The following is a 16,291-nucleotide window of genomic DNA, read 5'->3' as shown; positions in this document are numbered from 1 at the left end:
CTCCATAGTGGAAACACCTCTAGATCAATCGTTTGTGACAAGATTCCTCCAGAACCTCCACAGAACTCCTCCACCACCGTAAAAACACGAAAGGGAAAATTCCATAGCGTAACACCATATTTATGTAAAAAACATTTAAAATTGCACTTACATAAACACCGTGTGTATGGCACTTTAAATTCCAGCAAAAAGCAAGTCCTTCTAAAGCCCCGCTCTCTCAGAGGACAAGTGTAGCGCTATCAAGCCCCACCCTTTCTCAGAGGACAAGTGTAGCGCTATCAAGCCCCGCCCACAGGACTTGATAGCGCTACACTTGTCCTCTGAGAAGGAATTGCTTTGTGTAGTAGGAAGTTCATTCATTCATTTATTTATTAATTTTTTAAAGTAGTTTATGGGAGAGGCAGTGCAGCAATGTTTATGTTTTCTTTTGGTGGTATTTGATCGCCCGTGCGGTTTTTATTTTTTGCGCTATAAAAAAAAAGACTGACAATTTTGAGAAAAAAACTATATTTTTGACCTTTTGCTGTTAAACATGTCCAGTACAAAAATTAAAAAAATCAAATGTTGTCATAAATTTAGGTCAAAATTAATTCTGCTACATGTCTGCTAAAATAAATCCCAATACGTGTAAATTAATTGGTTTACGTAAAAGTTATAGTGTTTACTAGTGGCGGTATATATACTGGGCTTTTTTTTTGTAATTTTTAGTAATGGCAGCAATCAGCGACTTATAGCGGGACTGCGGTGGGCATTCCGACACTGGGGGGAACTGAGTTGATGTCACTGACATCCCCAGTGACACCAATACAGTGATCAGTGCTAATCAAAAGCACTGACACTGTACTAATGGCACTGAGGAAGGAGTTAACATCTGGGGCGAACAAAGGGTTAACTGTGTGTGTTTTTAAGGATGTTCTGTGTTTGTGCTTCACTGTAAGCAAAATCACGTCAGCTGGAGCTGACAGGGAGGAGAACTGTTTTGTTTACGAACGGTTATGCCCCCCCCCCCGTTGGAGATCTTCAGCAATCACCGGGCGCCGGTGAGTAATCACCAGCCAGGACCTGGTGATTGACAGTCGTGAATGCCAGTGCTCGCATGAGCCCCCTACTCAGAAATGCAAAATCACAAACATACATATATATATATATATATATATATATATATATATATATATGATTTTGCACACTGCTGCCGCCCTGTAGCACTATTTCTGCTATGGGGCGGAGCTGAAGCAGTTAAAGAAGTTTTAAGATCAAGCTGAGATTTTATGCATATTCACAAACCCACTTCATTAGTGTATTGTACAGTGTACCCTTAAAGAAGATCAAATAAATATTTGAAACACATTGGATTATTGATCATATCTATTGGATTCAAACATTATGGAAATGGTTAATTTATAACTATGCCTGTTATAATACAGTCTAGACTCTAGACTGCTGATGTATGTTTAAATAGTAGAGTGATCCCCTGGGTTATATAGTGGTCAACTCCTTATTTTTTTTCTTTAATTTCTTTTAGAGTAAATAAAATTTCATTTGATAAAAAAAATATAAAACACTGTGGAGTTTTATATTTAGGTTGTTGTTACTTTTGGTGCCTTAAACGTCCCATTCTTTCTATTAGATTTTGGTGTATAATTAGGGATGTGACACCTATAAGTTTAATTGTCAAACAGGGCCCATTTCTTTTCCTTCTTTAGAAGCTCTAGGTTTATCTCCAGTGGAGTATACACACAACATCCCACAACCTGTGCCACTTACTGAAAGTGAAATTGGTTATTAAAATTCACAATAAACACATATATAAAACTAAAAGGTGCATTGCATCTATCAAAAAAAACAACCAAAACTATAACAATAAAAAAAATGTTTGTGCCAATACCTCAGCATTCACACAACCATTGCGAATAATGTATCTTTCCTATCGTCTGCTGCATTTAGTGGCCATAATGCAGTATTTTCCTGAAATACTACAATCAGGAAAACACTGCACTATGGCCACAGTTTTTTGCTGCCGATCATTAGAAATATACATACTAGACACATTATGAGGATTATTTGTGATGGCAGAGTGAATTTAAACAACCCTCTATGCATATAATATACTTTAAAATCAGTTTGGCTTTAAAGTGTGGTGTACAGTGTTGTAGAATAAATAGCATAACAAAACAATCAAACACACACATTTATTTATATATATATATATATATATATATATATATATATATATATATATAATGTCCAGTAGATCAGCCCCAAGGTCCCAAAGTAAAGTCCACACACTTTAATCCAAGTACTTCATTATGTGTATAGATGACATGAGCTGTATTGTCCTGTTTTTAGAAGCCTCCTCTTCTCCTTTCCCCAGCCTCTGCAAGTATTCACTTACGGATGTGTTCAACACTTGCTCCCCTGTTGGCTACTGTGGTTCCTCCCACCAACAGGTATGTCATTGTAGGCTGTATGTCCCGTAGGAATGAACCACAGCAGCTGGCAGGGGGAGCAAGTATTTGCGTTATCCAAAAGTCGAATCCTTTCAGCAGATGGTAAAGAGATGCAGTGGTTTTTCAATAAATGGCCTGTCGGATAGGTAAGTATATTCACATTTCTTTAACAGGTGGACTATTGGGTCACTGATTGGACGTTTGAATACGATTACTATTATAGCAAATAAAATTGAAGTTGCCATGGCTTTGGAAAACATTATCCAATTAACTGTGTGAGGAGTTGTATCAATGCTTTTATTACAGTGAAATCAGATTCGGGTAAATTGTGTTGACTTCAGTTCACTAATTGGCTTCACTGGTTGCATGGCATTGCTTATTGATATTTTTTTTTTTATCTCAGAACAGGTTCAGTTTATATGAAAGAAAACCTAATCACACAGTAAGATACACTATAAGAACTGTTTACCTTGCAGATTCATACACAGAAAATATTGGTGCTCCTGGAGGACATCTATAGTCAGCTGCCCCTTGCCACCATTATTGACAGCAAGATTCTCATTTTGCATGGCGGAATATCAGACACGACTGACCTGGATTTGCTGACCTCTCTTAAAAGAACTAAGGTAAGATTATCAAATCAAAATCCTATTAAAGGATTAGTCCACTTGAACCTCATATTTCATTTTGGATTGAATCATCCATCAGCTTTCAGGACTTCTGGTGGTAAGGTCAATAGGAGAAAATAATCAAAGGAATAGAATTGTCTCCTGCGCCACTATGTATAGTGGTACTATTCGGCAGCCAGCACTGACGATGTCACAATCACAACACCAACATTAGACAAGAGAAATATTAGAAAAATAGTGCAGCGCTCAGACCGGGGTAAAATATATTATATCAGATGACATATATATAATTGAAAGTGATTCACACAGCCGTATCTCATATATGAATAATTGGGCTAATAATGACATATTCTCAAGTAACTAAAACATGCACTTAAGTGACTATATGCATAATGCAGTAATATAGTGTCCATGTGCATAAAATTCCATGCAGGTGAAAGCTGTAAGTGCCAATCCTCAAATAGGTGAAGTGCCCCCTCACCTTCCTGCCCAGGCCCTTAGGGACCAATGAGCTTTTTTGATATATGGTAGGTCTTGAATAGATCCTTCAGATGATGGATCCCTCGAGATGTAATGGTGGGACTCTCCTCCTCTAATCTCCTATACCCGAGCGTTGGTGGTATCGAAGGTGCCCTTCCCACAGGGTCATCAATAAGGAGAGAGAACTTATATAGTGTAAAACCGCTTTATTAAGAAAGTGATAAATCACAGAAAAACTACTCACACTTTTCACATGTAAAAACGAGCCTTCACACCACTCAAAGGGTGTACTGTATTCAGGGACTGGGAGCACCAAGATGGCGCCCGCGCCGGATATGACGTCAGAACGTTCGTGTAAGCTCCTCCCACTGGCGTATCTACGCGTTACGTCACTTCAATCACGTGACTTCATCAGGATCATGATGAAGTCACGTGATTGAAGTGACGTAACGCGTAGATACGCCAGTGGGAGGAGCTTACACGAACGTTCTGACGTCATATCCGGCGCGGGCGCCATCTTGGTGCTCCCAGTCCCTGAATACAGTACACCCTTTGAGTGGTGTGAAGGCTCGTTTTTACATGTGAAAAGTGTGAGTAGTTTTTCTGTGATTTATCACTTTCTTAATAAAGCGGTTTTACACTATATAAGTTCTCTCTCCTTATTGATGACCCTGTGGGAAAGGCACCTTCGATACCACCAACGCTCGGGTATAGGAGATTAGAGGAGGAGAGTCCCACCATTACATCTCGAGGGATCCATCATCTGAAGGATCTATTCAAGACCTACCATATATCAAAAAAGCTCATTGGTCCCTAGGGGCCTGGGCAGGAAGGTGAGGGGGCACTTCACCTATTTGAGGATTGGCACTTACAGCTTTCACCTGCATGGAATTTTATGCACATGGACACTATATTACTGCATTATGCATATAGTCACTTAAGTGCATGTTTTAGTTACTTGAGAATATGTCATTATTAGCCCAATTATTCATATATGAGATACGGCTGTGTGAATCACTTTCAATTATATATATGTCATCTGATATAATATATTTTACCCCGGTCTGAGCGCTGCACTATTTTTCTAATATTTCTCTTGTCTAAGGTCAATAGGAGGAAAGCATTAGTAATTAGGCAAAGATTTCTAACCCACTCAAATATTTTATATAAAATATAATAATTTGGTGCTGCGCTAATATTAATATATCCCTTAAAACAAAAAATCATAAACAACAGGAAACCTCACAAAAAGAACATATAAACGTCAAAATATATAGAATGCACATGGAAAATCCAAAGTCATGAATAACAGTGAAACCCTCCCCCCAAAAAATGAATCTAGGGTGTAACCTAGGTACACCATAAATTGGTGACTTATAAGAGACAATCCTTATTATGCATAAACAGTGCCAACATAAATGGTGATAATGCACAAATAGGATCCCACCACTATAGTGCTAAATTTGCACTAAAATATAATTGTGATGTGAAAATATACCTACAGGTATATAGCGTGCCAAACTGGTATTGGCTAAAGACCTAACAGAAAAAAAACGTCTAGTGCACATAGTGAAATAAAGAAACTATTGAAAGGTGGTTAATAGTGAAAACCACAAAGCTAAGCTGACGCAATGCAGTTGCTAAAATAAAATCATCCAAAATTCAACAATATAAAAACTGATTATGATAAAAGTGAACCATGTAACAGTGACCCCTAATTGGGGATAAGGTGGAAAATTAGTGGCTAAGTGACACTAATAAAATAGTGTATATGGTAAAGAATTTATAAGCCATACAGCCTATAAACGTAAAGAGAAAAAAAGAGAAAGTAAACTATTTATTCGTGACCCCAAAATGCGGGGATAAATAGTGAAATAAGTGACATATACGTGAATCCGTGACAAATAAAATAATAGGTCAAACAAAAATTCCAGAATCATATATAAATAAAACATCCAACATATAAAGTGAGTCTCATCAAAAAATAAACATATCGCCCAAACTAAAAAGTCCAAAACCAGCTAAATGGTGGAGGGGTTCTATAGTCCTTAATGAATGTATGTATATGAAAGGTTATACATAGGACATCCAACACTGGGAAATGCCCCCTCACCTCCATGAAGCGACCCCACAAGGTCAGAGCGCTTGTTCAAACAATACCGCACCAATCGGGAACTTGGACCTCCTCCAACAATTGTTCAGGGCTGTTGTGATCTGCTAGTGCTTGGATTATTGCTTGATGTGGTAAACAAAAAAAAAAAGATTGTTTGGGAGATACCTAATGGAGTTTTTTTTTGTTTGACAGTGGAACCCTTGAAATAATGTTTAGGTCTCAGGATATCCCTGCTAAAAACTGTTTATTGGTGGTCAGTGGGAAACACCCCTTATATTGGTGGCCAGTAGAAAGAGTGCCCCTTACAGTGGCTGTCAGAATTACATGCTAAGATAACTAAAAAGATCATTGGGTTCTTGCAGCCGTCTTTGTCAAGTTGAGTTGGTGCTGGAACAATGGAGACACCATCAAATGGGAGGTCAATAAGTCACAGCTCAAGGAACCCCTATAAACTTCTGGAGAAACCCTATGGTTCCACAGAACCTTGGTTGAGAAAGGCTGGTCAGATGTGTACAGGTCACTGGAGATCTTGCTGCTGCAGTGTATGAGGGTATTGAGAAGAAAGTATTTGAATCTGTGTACCAGCATCCACCCATAAGTGAAATATATTTGCTATAGATAGCCTTTTAAACTAAGAACTTTGTTCTTGACAGTGGGTTAGTTTATATGTCATTTTTGTGTTAATAGTATGTAGTACTGCACAACATGGTTACTTTGTAACCTCTTCAAGTCCGGACACTTTTACCCCCTTCCTGTCCAGGCCAATTTTCAGCTTTCAGTGCTATCACACTTTGAATGACAATTTTGTGGTTATGCAACACTGTACCCATATGAATTTTTTAGCATTTTTTTTTATACAATTTTGCAAATAAATAATCTTTCTTCATAAATCTTGGCCAAAATGTATTCAGTTATCTTTTTAGTAAGAAAAAAAAATAACCCAAATTAGTTTATAACGAAAAATTATAATTTTTCTAAATTTTGTTTTACATTTTTATTTTATATTTTTATATTATTATTTGTTTTTTTTTAACATACTGTCATCCTAGCAGTATAGTGTCACCATACTACTTGTGTGGGGTGATGAAGATTTTTTTTTTTTTTTACACTGATTGCTTTTACACCCATAAAGGCTGTAAAAGCAATAATTTCTCCTTCTCTCTGGCTGCATTGTTGCAGCAATTGAGAAATGCTGTGAGAGCTGTGATTGGTCACAGCTTGTCACATGGTACAAGGCTGTTGTGAATAGCCTCGTACCATGTGACCTCTGTGATCATTCACAGATTTCACACGTAGTAAGTAATGATGTCAGAAGTGACCTCTTGCTTACTACTATGCATGTGATAACTGATTGGCCAATCAGTGATCACATGATCTGGACCTCACACAGAGGTCCCGTATAGAGATCCGTGTTCCGCTGTGTCCTCCCAGGGAGCGCACACAAGCATGGAAGCAAGGAGGACGTTTATAAACGGCCACCCGCCCCTGCACTGCTCCCGTCCGTCCGTTTATATACATAGGCCGGATGGGAAGTGGTTAAATATACAAACAAACTGAAGCCGAACTTCAGCTCACACTTTATGATTAGTTACAGCAAACAGTTTTTCTTTTTGGGCTCAAGATTATACATAAATAAAAGCTAATCATTTTAGGCAACCCTGCCAGTGTTAATTGGTTTGTCTTATCCATGTAAATTGATACATTCTACTGGAGAACTTGAGTTTTTGAAATCAACAGTTTTGCTGGCTGGATCGCCAGATGAAAATAGAAGAAAGAAAGCCTAAAAAAGAAAATGAATACAACTATCACATTTAAGAATTGGCAAGCTGCAATATAATAAATGTTTGCTTCTGGGTTTAATACTGATTTAAGTTCTTTTTTTTTGCTGCAGCTGCAATAACTTACTGTACCGTAATGAAATATACCCCATGTCCTGCAGGCTGCTGGCTTCTGTAGAAATCTTCTCTCCAGTGATGCCCGGTCCTCTTCATAGCACTAAATTTCTGACACCTCGGGGATTAATAGCTTTGGGTCTAAAATTGGAGTGAAATGGACAAAGTCCTGTCAAGCATCTGCCCCTTTCTCTCTCCTCTTCCAGTCCTGTAATTTATCTTCCTCTTCCCCATTCTCAGAACATGGTGCATTCTGTGAAAGCAATGCAGGGATATTTGTTAATGGAAGAGAGGACAGAAAGGGATGGGCACCCGCTGGTACCTTCTTCAATGTCCCAAACCAGGGGCGGACTGACCGTTTGGAAACTCGGGCACTGCCCAAGGGTCCGGGGTCAGTAGGGGGCCCCATGAGATGCCCCTGGTACCTTTTTCATAGGCTTTTTTTACTTTGGGCAAGGACACAGGGGCCCCATGATCCCCTATTGCCCTGGGGGCCTCATGAGTTGTCAGTCCGCTCCTCTGCCAAACGTTTGAAAAGTAGATCAGATGTCAATAGTGCTGATGGAAATAATTCACATTGGACCCAATGCTAATAACCCCCAAGCCATGCTGTGAAGAAGACCAAGCATCACTGGAGAAAAGATTTCTACAGAAACCAGCAGCCTGCAGATTGTGATACATATTTCATTACAGGTAAGTTATGTGGCTGCAGATGTAGCAAAAATGTTTTTTTTTCTGTCGGAAACCATGCATAATCACACACATTCCTGAACCGCAGGGAAAGCACGTTGCTCTTTAGCAGACATACTGGGGTTCCAATAATTACCCCCAGGCATTGGAAAACGCAGCACATTTTCAGGTGCGCAAAACTGCATGTGGCCACATTTTAAAAAGGTTCAGGGATTTTTTCCCCGCGTTTCCCGCAGATACAGCAGCCCATTCAAATGAATGGGCTGCTTTGCCCACATAAAGGCAGTACGTAGAACCTGTACAAGTGTGAACTTAGCCTTATAAAAAAAGCCATTGGTATATGACATACAGTAACACGCTGTATTTAGTGAATTAACCCATGTAAGTCATTACAAACGCATTTGCAGAACAACATCACCTTGTGTAACACTGCTGGGGTTAAATATAATTGTAATTATAGGTGGTTACTCCCAAGTGTACCTAACCAGTCATTTGCCTGAGGCCAACATTAAAAAGTGTTCTTTTCATTCTTTATACAAACTGATATAAATATTATTGTTTTGCAGTGTATACTATTAAAACAATTCTCCTTTGTATTCAGTATGCCTGTGTAACTTTCCATTTTAGACTTCCTTTCCTGAAACCACACCAGATGCTTTCCAGTGTGTTATTTTTTAAACATATCTGGAATGCATGTACAGTAATTGCCATGTATTCCAATGGCTTTTGTTCACATCAGCGCGGCCAGGTCCAGTGTTTTCAACAGAAGTGTAAACTGCTGCAGTTTTTTCACCTGGAATGTGTCAAAACATGCCAAAACGCATGTTAACACGCTGTAACACAAATGAGAAAACATTGTCCTAAAATTTTTTAAGTGTCAAAATAAAAAAGGAGAAAAAAGCACATAAAAATACTTCAAAAGCATGTCTAAATGCACATACAAAAACACAACTGGAAAGCTGAAATTGTGGTTTGAACAGGGGCAGACTGACCATTTGAGCACTCGGGCACTACCCGGGGTCAGTAGGGGGCCCCATGAAATGCCCCTGGTACCTTTTTTATAGGCTTTTTTGAGTGTGGGCAAGGACACAGGGGCCCCATGATCCCCTATTTCCCGGGGGCCCCATGAGTTGTCAGTCCACCCCTGGGTGTGAACCAAACTGGGTACTGGTTTTACGTATTAATTTTATGGTATCCAAGGTTGTGCTTAGAGCCAGGTCAGACCATGCAACTGCTATAGAGCGTAACAAGAGTAAAGCACATAAATCCCCTCTACATAGCTAGGTAACTGCTTTTTTTAATGCCCAACTGCAGTCAAAATATATCTCTCTATCATCTTTTGAGGGACACAGCTTAATAGTAAGAAACCTAGGGATATGCTGCTGCCTACAGAAGAAATGGACCTGAAATCAGAGCCCTGTGCTAATTGGAACACAGATGGATAGGCACTGCCAGCTGTAGGACAGTCATTGAAAGAACACTAGTATACTTTAATGAACTGGGAAAACCTAAACTGGCCAACTGGAGAGACCTGTAGAATCTTTAATTTCAAGCCTGATTCTATAAGTAGCTGCTAATAGTAGAAAAATATCTTCCAAATCAGTCATAAAAATATCAGCAAAAGAAAGAAACATTATTTTCCTAAGGACATTAAATGAAACTGAGCAGGTGGGAGAAGTTAGGGGCTATATCCTCAAAAGGTTCTGGTCTGTAGGTGGCAGTATAACCCTAGCTTTCTTACTATCCAGCTGTGTCCCTCAATGGACCTAAGAAAAGAATTTAAGAGTGAGTACTAAAATGTATTTAGATTTTTTTTTTTTACAGCAAGAGCTGCTTAACCCCTTCCTGTCCACCATCTGTATATAAACATTTATAAATGTTCTCCCTGTTAACAGCCACTAGCCAACACGTAATGTAGTTACAGGCTGCTCCGGTCTCCACTGACAATAGGGAACCAGTCAGAATGGCTTCCCATCATGTGATCACTATGTCAACTATGACTTAATGATCACATGCAATCTAGAGGCTTCTTAGAGAAAAAATGTAAAGCCTTTGCTTGCAGATGAATAATGCCATCCTCCGTATTAAAAATAAATTAAATAGAGTAAAGAATTTTTTGTTACATTTTTATATATTTCTAAACCTATGGGAAAAAAAACAGAACAGGGTTTTTATGTAAACTGTGTACCAAATAAAGTCACTGTATATATGCCTTTAACAAATATGTAGTTATGTCAAGTTAACAGACAACCTGACACTGTTTAATTTGGCCTGATCATCTAGGCATTGGTGGTCTCTGGGCAACAATGGGTTAACAAGGGCATGTAAAGTTTAATTTACACCTACGAAACCAGCTGTTAATGATGTGTATTTTCTTTGCATGTCAGTATAAATCTGCTCTACGACCACCAAAACCAGAATCGGGAAAAGACAGTGCCACAGTTCAGAAACTTGACAAAGCAGCCCTGGATGGTTGGGGCTGCAAAGCACAGGTTGGTCCTCAGCCATGCTATTCACCAACTTTACTTTCCAGTCCACATACTAATATACTGAGTGAGGAATTTGGGAAGAGCGGCATTCTGGAAATACATTACCTGGATTCCAACATTTGTCTACCTGACATGACTCCAGACCTAACCGCAGTGGAAAGAGAGGAGTGGAAACAGGTGTGTACTCACTTAAAGGAAAACTAAATTGGCATTTGCATTTTACAATGTTTTCATGTATAAACCTTTAAAATCTGGTGTTTCATTATTTGTATACAATATTTTATGAAAAAAAAGCATTTAATGCACTGTGCTTTTATTTTAGTCAGTTGGCAGAGCATACTGGGCTTTCTAATATGAAAGCCCATCACTACCCTTGCATTTGCTTAGACTGCCATCAGAGAGGCACTGACTGCTGGTAATGACAAAGGGGGTTGTGTCCCCCCTCCTCTAAGCTGTTCACTTGGCAGGTGTGTCAGCATGTTGCAGGGGAATTACGGTACTTCTTAGTTGAGTGAGTGAATGTGGTGGTGCAAAGAATACCCAGTCATATGCAAGGAAATGAAAACAGCAGCATTTATGCCTACACATGATTGGAGTCAACATAGCTTCCCCACATTCACTAAGCTAAGGAAAAATCCCCTTGTAAAGTGCAATTACATTGAAAAGAGAACAGCACATTTGCCTTTAGTAAATCAACCCCTGTGTGTGAGTATGGGTACGTATTTTTATTTTGATATTCATTTCTGAAACACTACTTGAGTCAATTTACCATATATTAGTATACCAGTTTTTGAAATCTCTGTAGTAGTAAACGTATATTTGCATGCAATACTTTATATTTACATCACTAAAAGAATATAAAAAGATAAATATTATATTTAAGTCTTGGATAATACACCTAAATAAAGACAACATATGTAAAATTCCTATACATTCCCTTTTAAGAGGCTGTTCTTTCACATCTTTGCATGTGTTACTTAAAGCAGAATTAAATTCACTTTCTCTCCAGCATTGTGGTGTCCTGGAGCTTTCTGCTGGCCGCTGACATCTTCAGCCCAACAACTTTCGGGTACCGATCTTCGCCCGTTTTCATTGGCCAAGCTGAAAGAATGTCATTTGCACACATGTGCAGAAGTTTTCATCTTGGCATTGCTGAAACTGTACACTTAGCTGCCCATACGCATCTACTCAATATATGCAGTACAGTATATTGATTTAAAAAATGCTATTTTAACCACTTCAATTACGGACACTTTTACCCTGTCCAGGCCAATTTTCAGCTTTCAGCGCTATCACACTTTGAATGACAATTGCGCGGTCATGCAACACTGTACCCATATGAATTTTTTAGCATTTTTTGAGACAGATAACGCTTTATTTTGGTGGTATTTATTAGCCACTGGGATTTTAATTTTTTTGCTATATAAATGAAAAAGTCCAAACATTTTTTAAAAAAGTGTTATTATATTTTGCAAATAAAAAATATTTCATCATAAATCTTGGCCAAAATGTATTCAATTATCTTTTTAGTAAAAAAAAATAACCCAAATTAGTTTCTAACCAAAAATTATAATTTAAAAAAAAAATTTTTTACATTTTTATTTTATTTTTTTATATATATATTTTTTTTTTTTTACATACTGTCACCCTAGCAGTACAGTGTCACCATGGTGACACTGTACTACTTGTGGGGGGTGATGAAGATTTTTTTTTTTTTTTACACTCTAGCTCCTGCTGTCACATCTTCTACCCGAACTCTCCCTACCACTGAGCAGGTTCAGCTATGCTTAAAGGCTGTCCCAATCCCATTGCCAAGCCTTCTGCTTGGGAGATTGGTAGATATCCTTTATGCATACAGGCCAGCCACTCCTAGCCCCCCCCCTTCCCACTGGGTTCTAGAGACTTCTCCAAGTCTCTAGATCAGGGGGAGGTTTCAGAGAGCTGATCTGTAGAGCCTTTCAGCCCTGACCAAAATTTTACCCTTCTGACAATTGCTACTCAGCCTTCTAACTACAGAAGTAATCAACTAGCTCTCCTTTGCTTTCCTATGAGAGTGCTACATTTGTAAACTATGCTGTGTTTATTCAAATTAAATGACTATCACACCCTGCACTCAAATGCTAGTTATCAGTTTTCATTGAGACAACAACTTATCATCACTCTATTGTACACAAGGTACGTTAGTAGTAGTATTATATTGCATACATTACTATTAGCAGAGGCATGCATTATTATTAGCAGAGGCATACATTACTATTAGCAGAAGTGTATAGACAGTATACCGAGGTCAGACAGTTCAAATGTGTATCAGGTGGAAGAGCTGAGTAATAATACCCATAATACAATACATACCACTCATATCTATGAAAAAAAACTGTTTTAATAGTCCTAATGTTTATGCAAATTAAGACTGACATGCAGTAGGTATATTAAAGCAACCAAAACAGTACACTTATTGTTACATGGATATCACAAATGACCACTCATATGGATTATACATGATAAATATCCAAGTAAATTGCGGTCAATGTATTTTGTAGAAAAATCAACTTCGTCAGGGTCCATGGTGGTTACCCAGCATCTATGGAGTTTACAATAGTGGTTTTACTTAATCTATAAAGTACAATAAAGTATATAATTAATGTAGCTCTACCTCCATAGAGGCCATTGATTTTCACTGGTCCTTCCCCAAACAGTGCGGAGGCTACTAATCACTCAGGCAACAGTCCATTCACTCTGGCTTCATTAAAAAGTCTAGGGATGTCTTGTAAGATTTATTGCTTGCAGAACCTGTAACAGGAGAGGGGTTGTGGTGGTATGGGATACTCCAAAAATTTTATATTGCAACAGAAGGACACACTTCACTAGGTGAAATTTCTTTCAACCGGCTTTAAGCCAAAAACAAAAGGGCAGGCCAGAACTGAGACCCTGTAAAAGCTGTCTCAGAGAGAGAGCTACCACTGGCACCCCATAAGTAGAGCAGTACACTCACAATGTCCCAGGGCAGCTACACACCTTCCAGCTTTCACCGGGCACTCTTCAGGGAGTTCTCTCAACCAGATCCTTACGTGAAACTGCCACATAGTTAACTACAAAGGTAATTAGAAATAGGCCCTCCAATTCTGCTATAGCTGGGACCTCGATGAACATCAGCAGACTTCAGCAGAACTGCCTCAAAGGGGCAGCAACCCCTGAGGCTGGTAATATCTTCAGCAGGACAAGAACAGGGCTGCTCCAGACCCCAGACTTTTTATGTCTCTTCAGCCACTTACTGGGAACACCTCCCCAGGGATTGGTTACAGCACAATAAATATGACTCCCAAGCCCTCTATGTTCTGGAAACTTCCAGAATGCATGCAGGAAGCAATCAATCAATCCTGCAGCCCGTGAGATTTAGAACAGCCCAAAAGAGTCAAGAGCTGCTCCAACGATTACGGAGGAGCCAAAAAGAGCTACTCAATAAAAAAAAAATAAAAAAAAAGAAAGATCTATTATCCTAGCAACCTACCTTGGAGGCTGTTACATTAAAATGTGAAATAATATCATGCTTTCCAGTCAGTTGGGGTCAGCAGTCCCTAAAAATACATACACTGAATACTCATATAAGGCATTACATACTAAAATTAGTTGATAGATGAAGTAGTGCCCAAAAGGAAAAAAGTGTAAGTTATTATATGGATCTCAGAATGTGGGGAGATCCTGCAAATAGGAACCAAAAAGCAAGGCAAATCAGGGAGAAGGAAATGCAATGCCTAGAAATTAGGTAGAGCATAGGACCATGTGGCTAGCAAAATAAGGTAACATAGTATTCACTATAACTCCTAAGTGTCCTGTCATACGGTGGTGCAAATGGTGGTCTCCCACTTCTCCTGTGCTTTATATCTCCATTCCCTGCCATCTGCCCCTCTTCACACACCATCCAATGGTTGGAGCAGAGTAGAATGGTGCCTTCCTGTTCTGTATGGTGTATGATTCATGCAGAAGTGCACTTCACCCTTGATGACGTCATCAGGTCAAGCATATCTGTGCATCAAAGTAACATGTTAAAAAATGTGCTGACAGGGAACATAGCTGGCAGAGGGATGAGCTCATCATCTGTGACAGGCCTTCACAGGCCAACAACAGGCTGAGAGAATGTATGTGATAAAACTGTAGTGCATTACTGTAGTGCAAAAAAAAAAGGTCACCAACCTGGCTGCACAGTCAGACAGGCTGCCCCAGGACTGGATAGCCAGAAATACAAATTATTACACATAAATGGGTTTGTACCTCAACCAGTCTGTTTTCCTGAAGTTCAGCTTTAAAGCGTTACTGAACCCATGACGGTAAAATCAGTCTGTATATGCAGTAAAGCATGTTTGCTATACTTACTATGGAACCTAAGGGGTTAATTTTCTGCGTTGTGTAAAAAGGATGCTTGATCCTGTCTTCTCTGATCCTCCCCTTCTTCCAGTGCCTCCTTCTTATCTCCTGATAAGACATATATCGTGTGGAATCACTCTGCACATGCTCAGTTTGGTTTGTATTGCAAGAGAGGTTTTTTTTTTTTCTTCTTTGGGAAAGTGCATGTGATCAGCACAGGGCCAATCAACACTGTCCAGACAGAGTTCAGGAGTTCTGCATCCTCCTAGAGCAAACAGAAAACTACAAGCTTTAACCAGTGCTGGGCTGGACACTGATAGAAGTCACAAGGCTGCTCTAACTGCTTATGAGAAAAGGTATTTAGCAGTTTATATTTACTAAAAGAATTGCATTTCCATGTTCTGTGTACTGTGGGAGACCAGGTATAGTGAATGCAGGGTCCTGGGTTTAGTAACACTTTAAATATATAGATATGATTTGCCGTTGCCTCAGCTGTGATGTTTTAAAATGTGTTATTGAGACTGTTTTCTTTTCTCCTCATTTTTCACACAAGATTGTTGACATATTATGGAGTGATCCAAGAAACCAGAATGGCTGCTGTCCAAACAGCTTTCGTGGTGGTGGTTGCTACTTTGGGCCGGATGTGACCACAAAATTACTGGACAAATATCATTTAAAAATGTTGATTAGGTCACACGAATGCAAACAGGAAGGCTATGAATTATGCCACAATGGAAAGGTAAGAGAGTGTGTAAAGTAAAATGACCCATTATGGCCTCGTTTACACGGGGTGATTACATCCACGTCCCATGCAGGGCCGTATTTGACCATACAGGTGCCTCATGCAGGGCTGTGTGCAAAAAAAAAAAAAAAAAAAAAGCTATAATCCTATACCTACAGTTGATCCAGATGAAGACAAAAAACCCAGCAAAGCGTGAACCAATTTGCTCCCGCAGGGGAAAACATTCCTTCCTGATCCCTTGAGGGGATATTCCTTGCATCAACTTTACCTATAAATGTCAGTATCCAGTTATATTCTGTGTATCTAGGAAAGAATCCAGGCCTTTTTTAAAGCAATGCACTAAGCTTGCCAGAACCATCTCTTGAGGGAGTCTATTCCACAATTTTCGCAGCTCTTACTGTGAAGAAACTTTTCCATGTTTGGAGATTAAATTTCTTTTTCTCCAGA

The 16,291-nt window shown here is 39.1% G+C and overlaps 1 protein-coding gene across 1 annotated transcript in view; it reads left to right on the top strand.

Moving 5' to 3' along the window:
• The window catches only part of PPEF1 (protein phosphatase with EF-hand domain 1), a 63,504-nt gene that overhangs the window by 26,926 nt on the left and 20,287 nt on the right, over window positions 1-16,291 (top strand). Inside the window, exons 9-11 of the mRNA XM_089683873.1 lie at window positions 2,924-3,073; window positions 10,639-10,917; window positions 15,656-15,841. Of these exons, the coding sequence (XP_089539999.1) occupies window positions 2,924-3,073; window positions 10,639-10,917; window positions 15,656-15,841 (615 nt within the window). The remainder of the gene's footprint in view (window positions 1-2,923; window positions 3,074-10,638; window positions 10,918-15,655; window positions 15,842-16,291) is intronic.

Source organism: Staurois parvus, unplaced genomic scaffold (assembly GCF_062004578.1).
Source record: "Staurois parvus isolate SC_StPar_1 unplaced genomic scaffold, SC_StPar_1.0 ptg000327l, whole genome shotgun sequence".
NCBI classification, from domain to species: domain Eukaryota; kingdom Metazoa; phylum Chordata; class Amphibia; order Anura; family Ranidae; genus Staurois; species Staurois parvus.
This window is presented reverse-complemented; position numbering and strand designations above follow the sequence as displayed.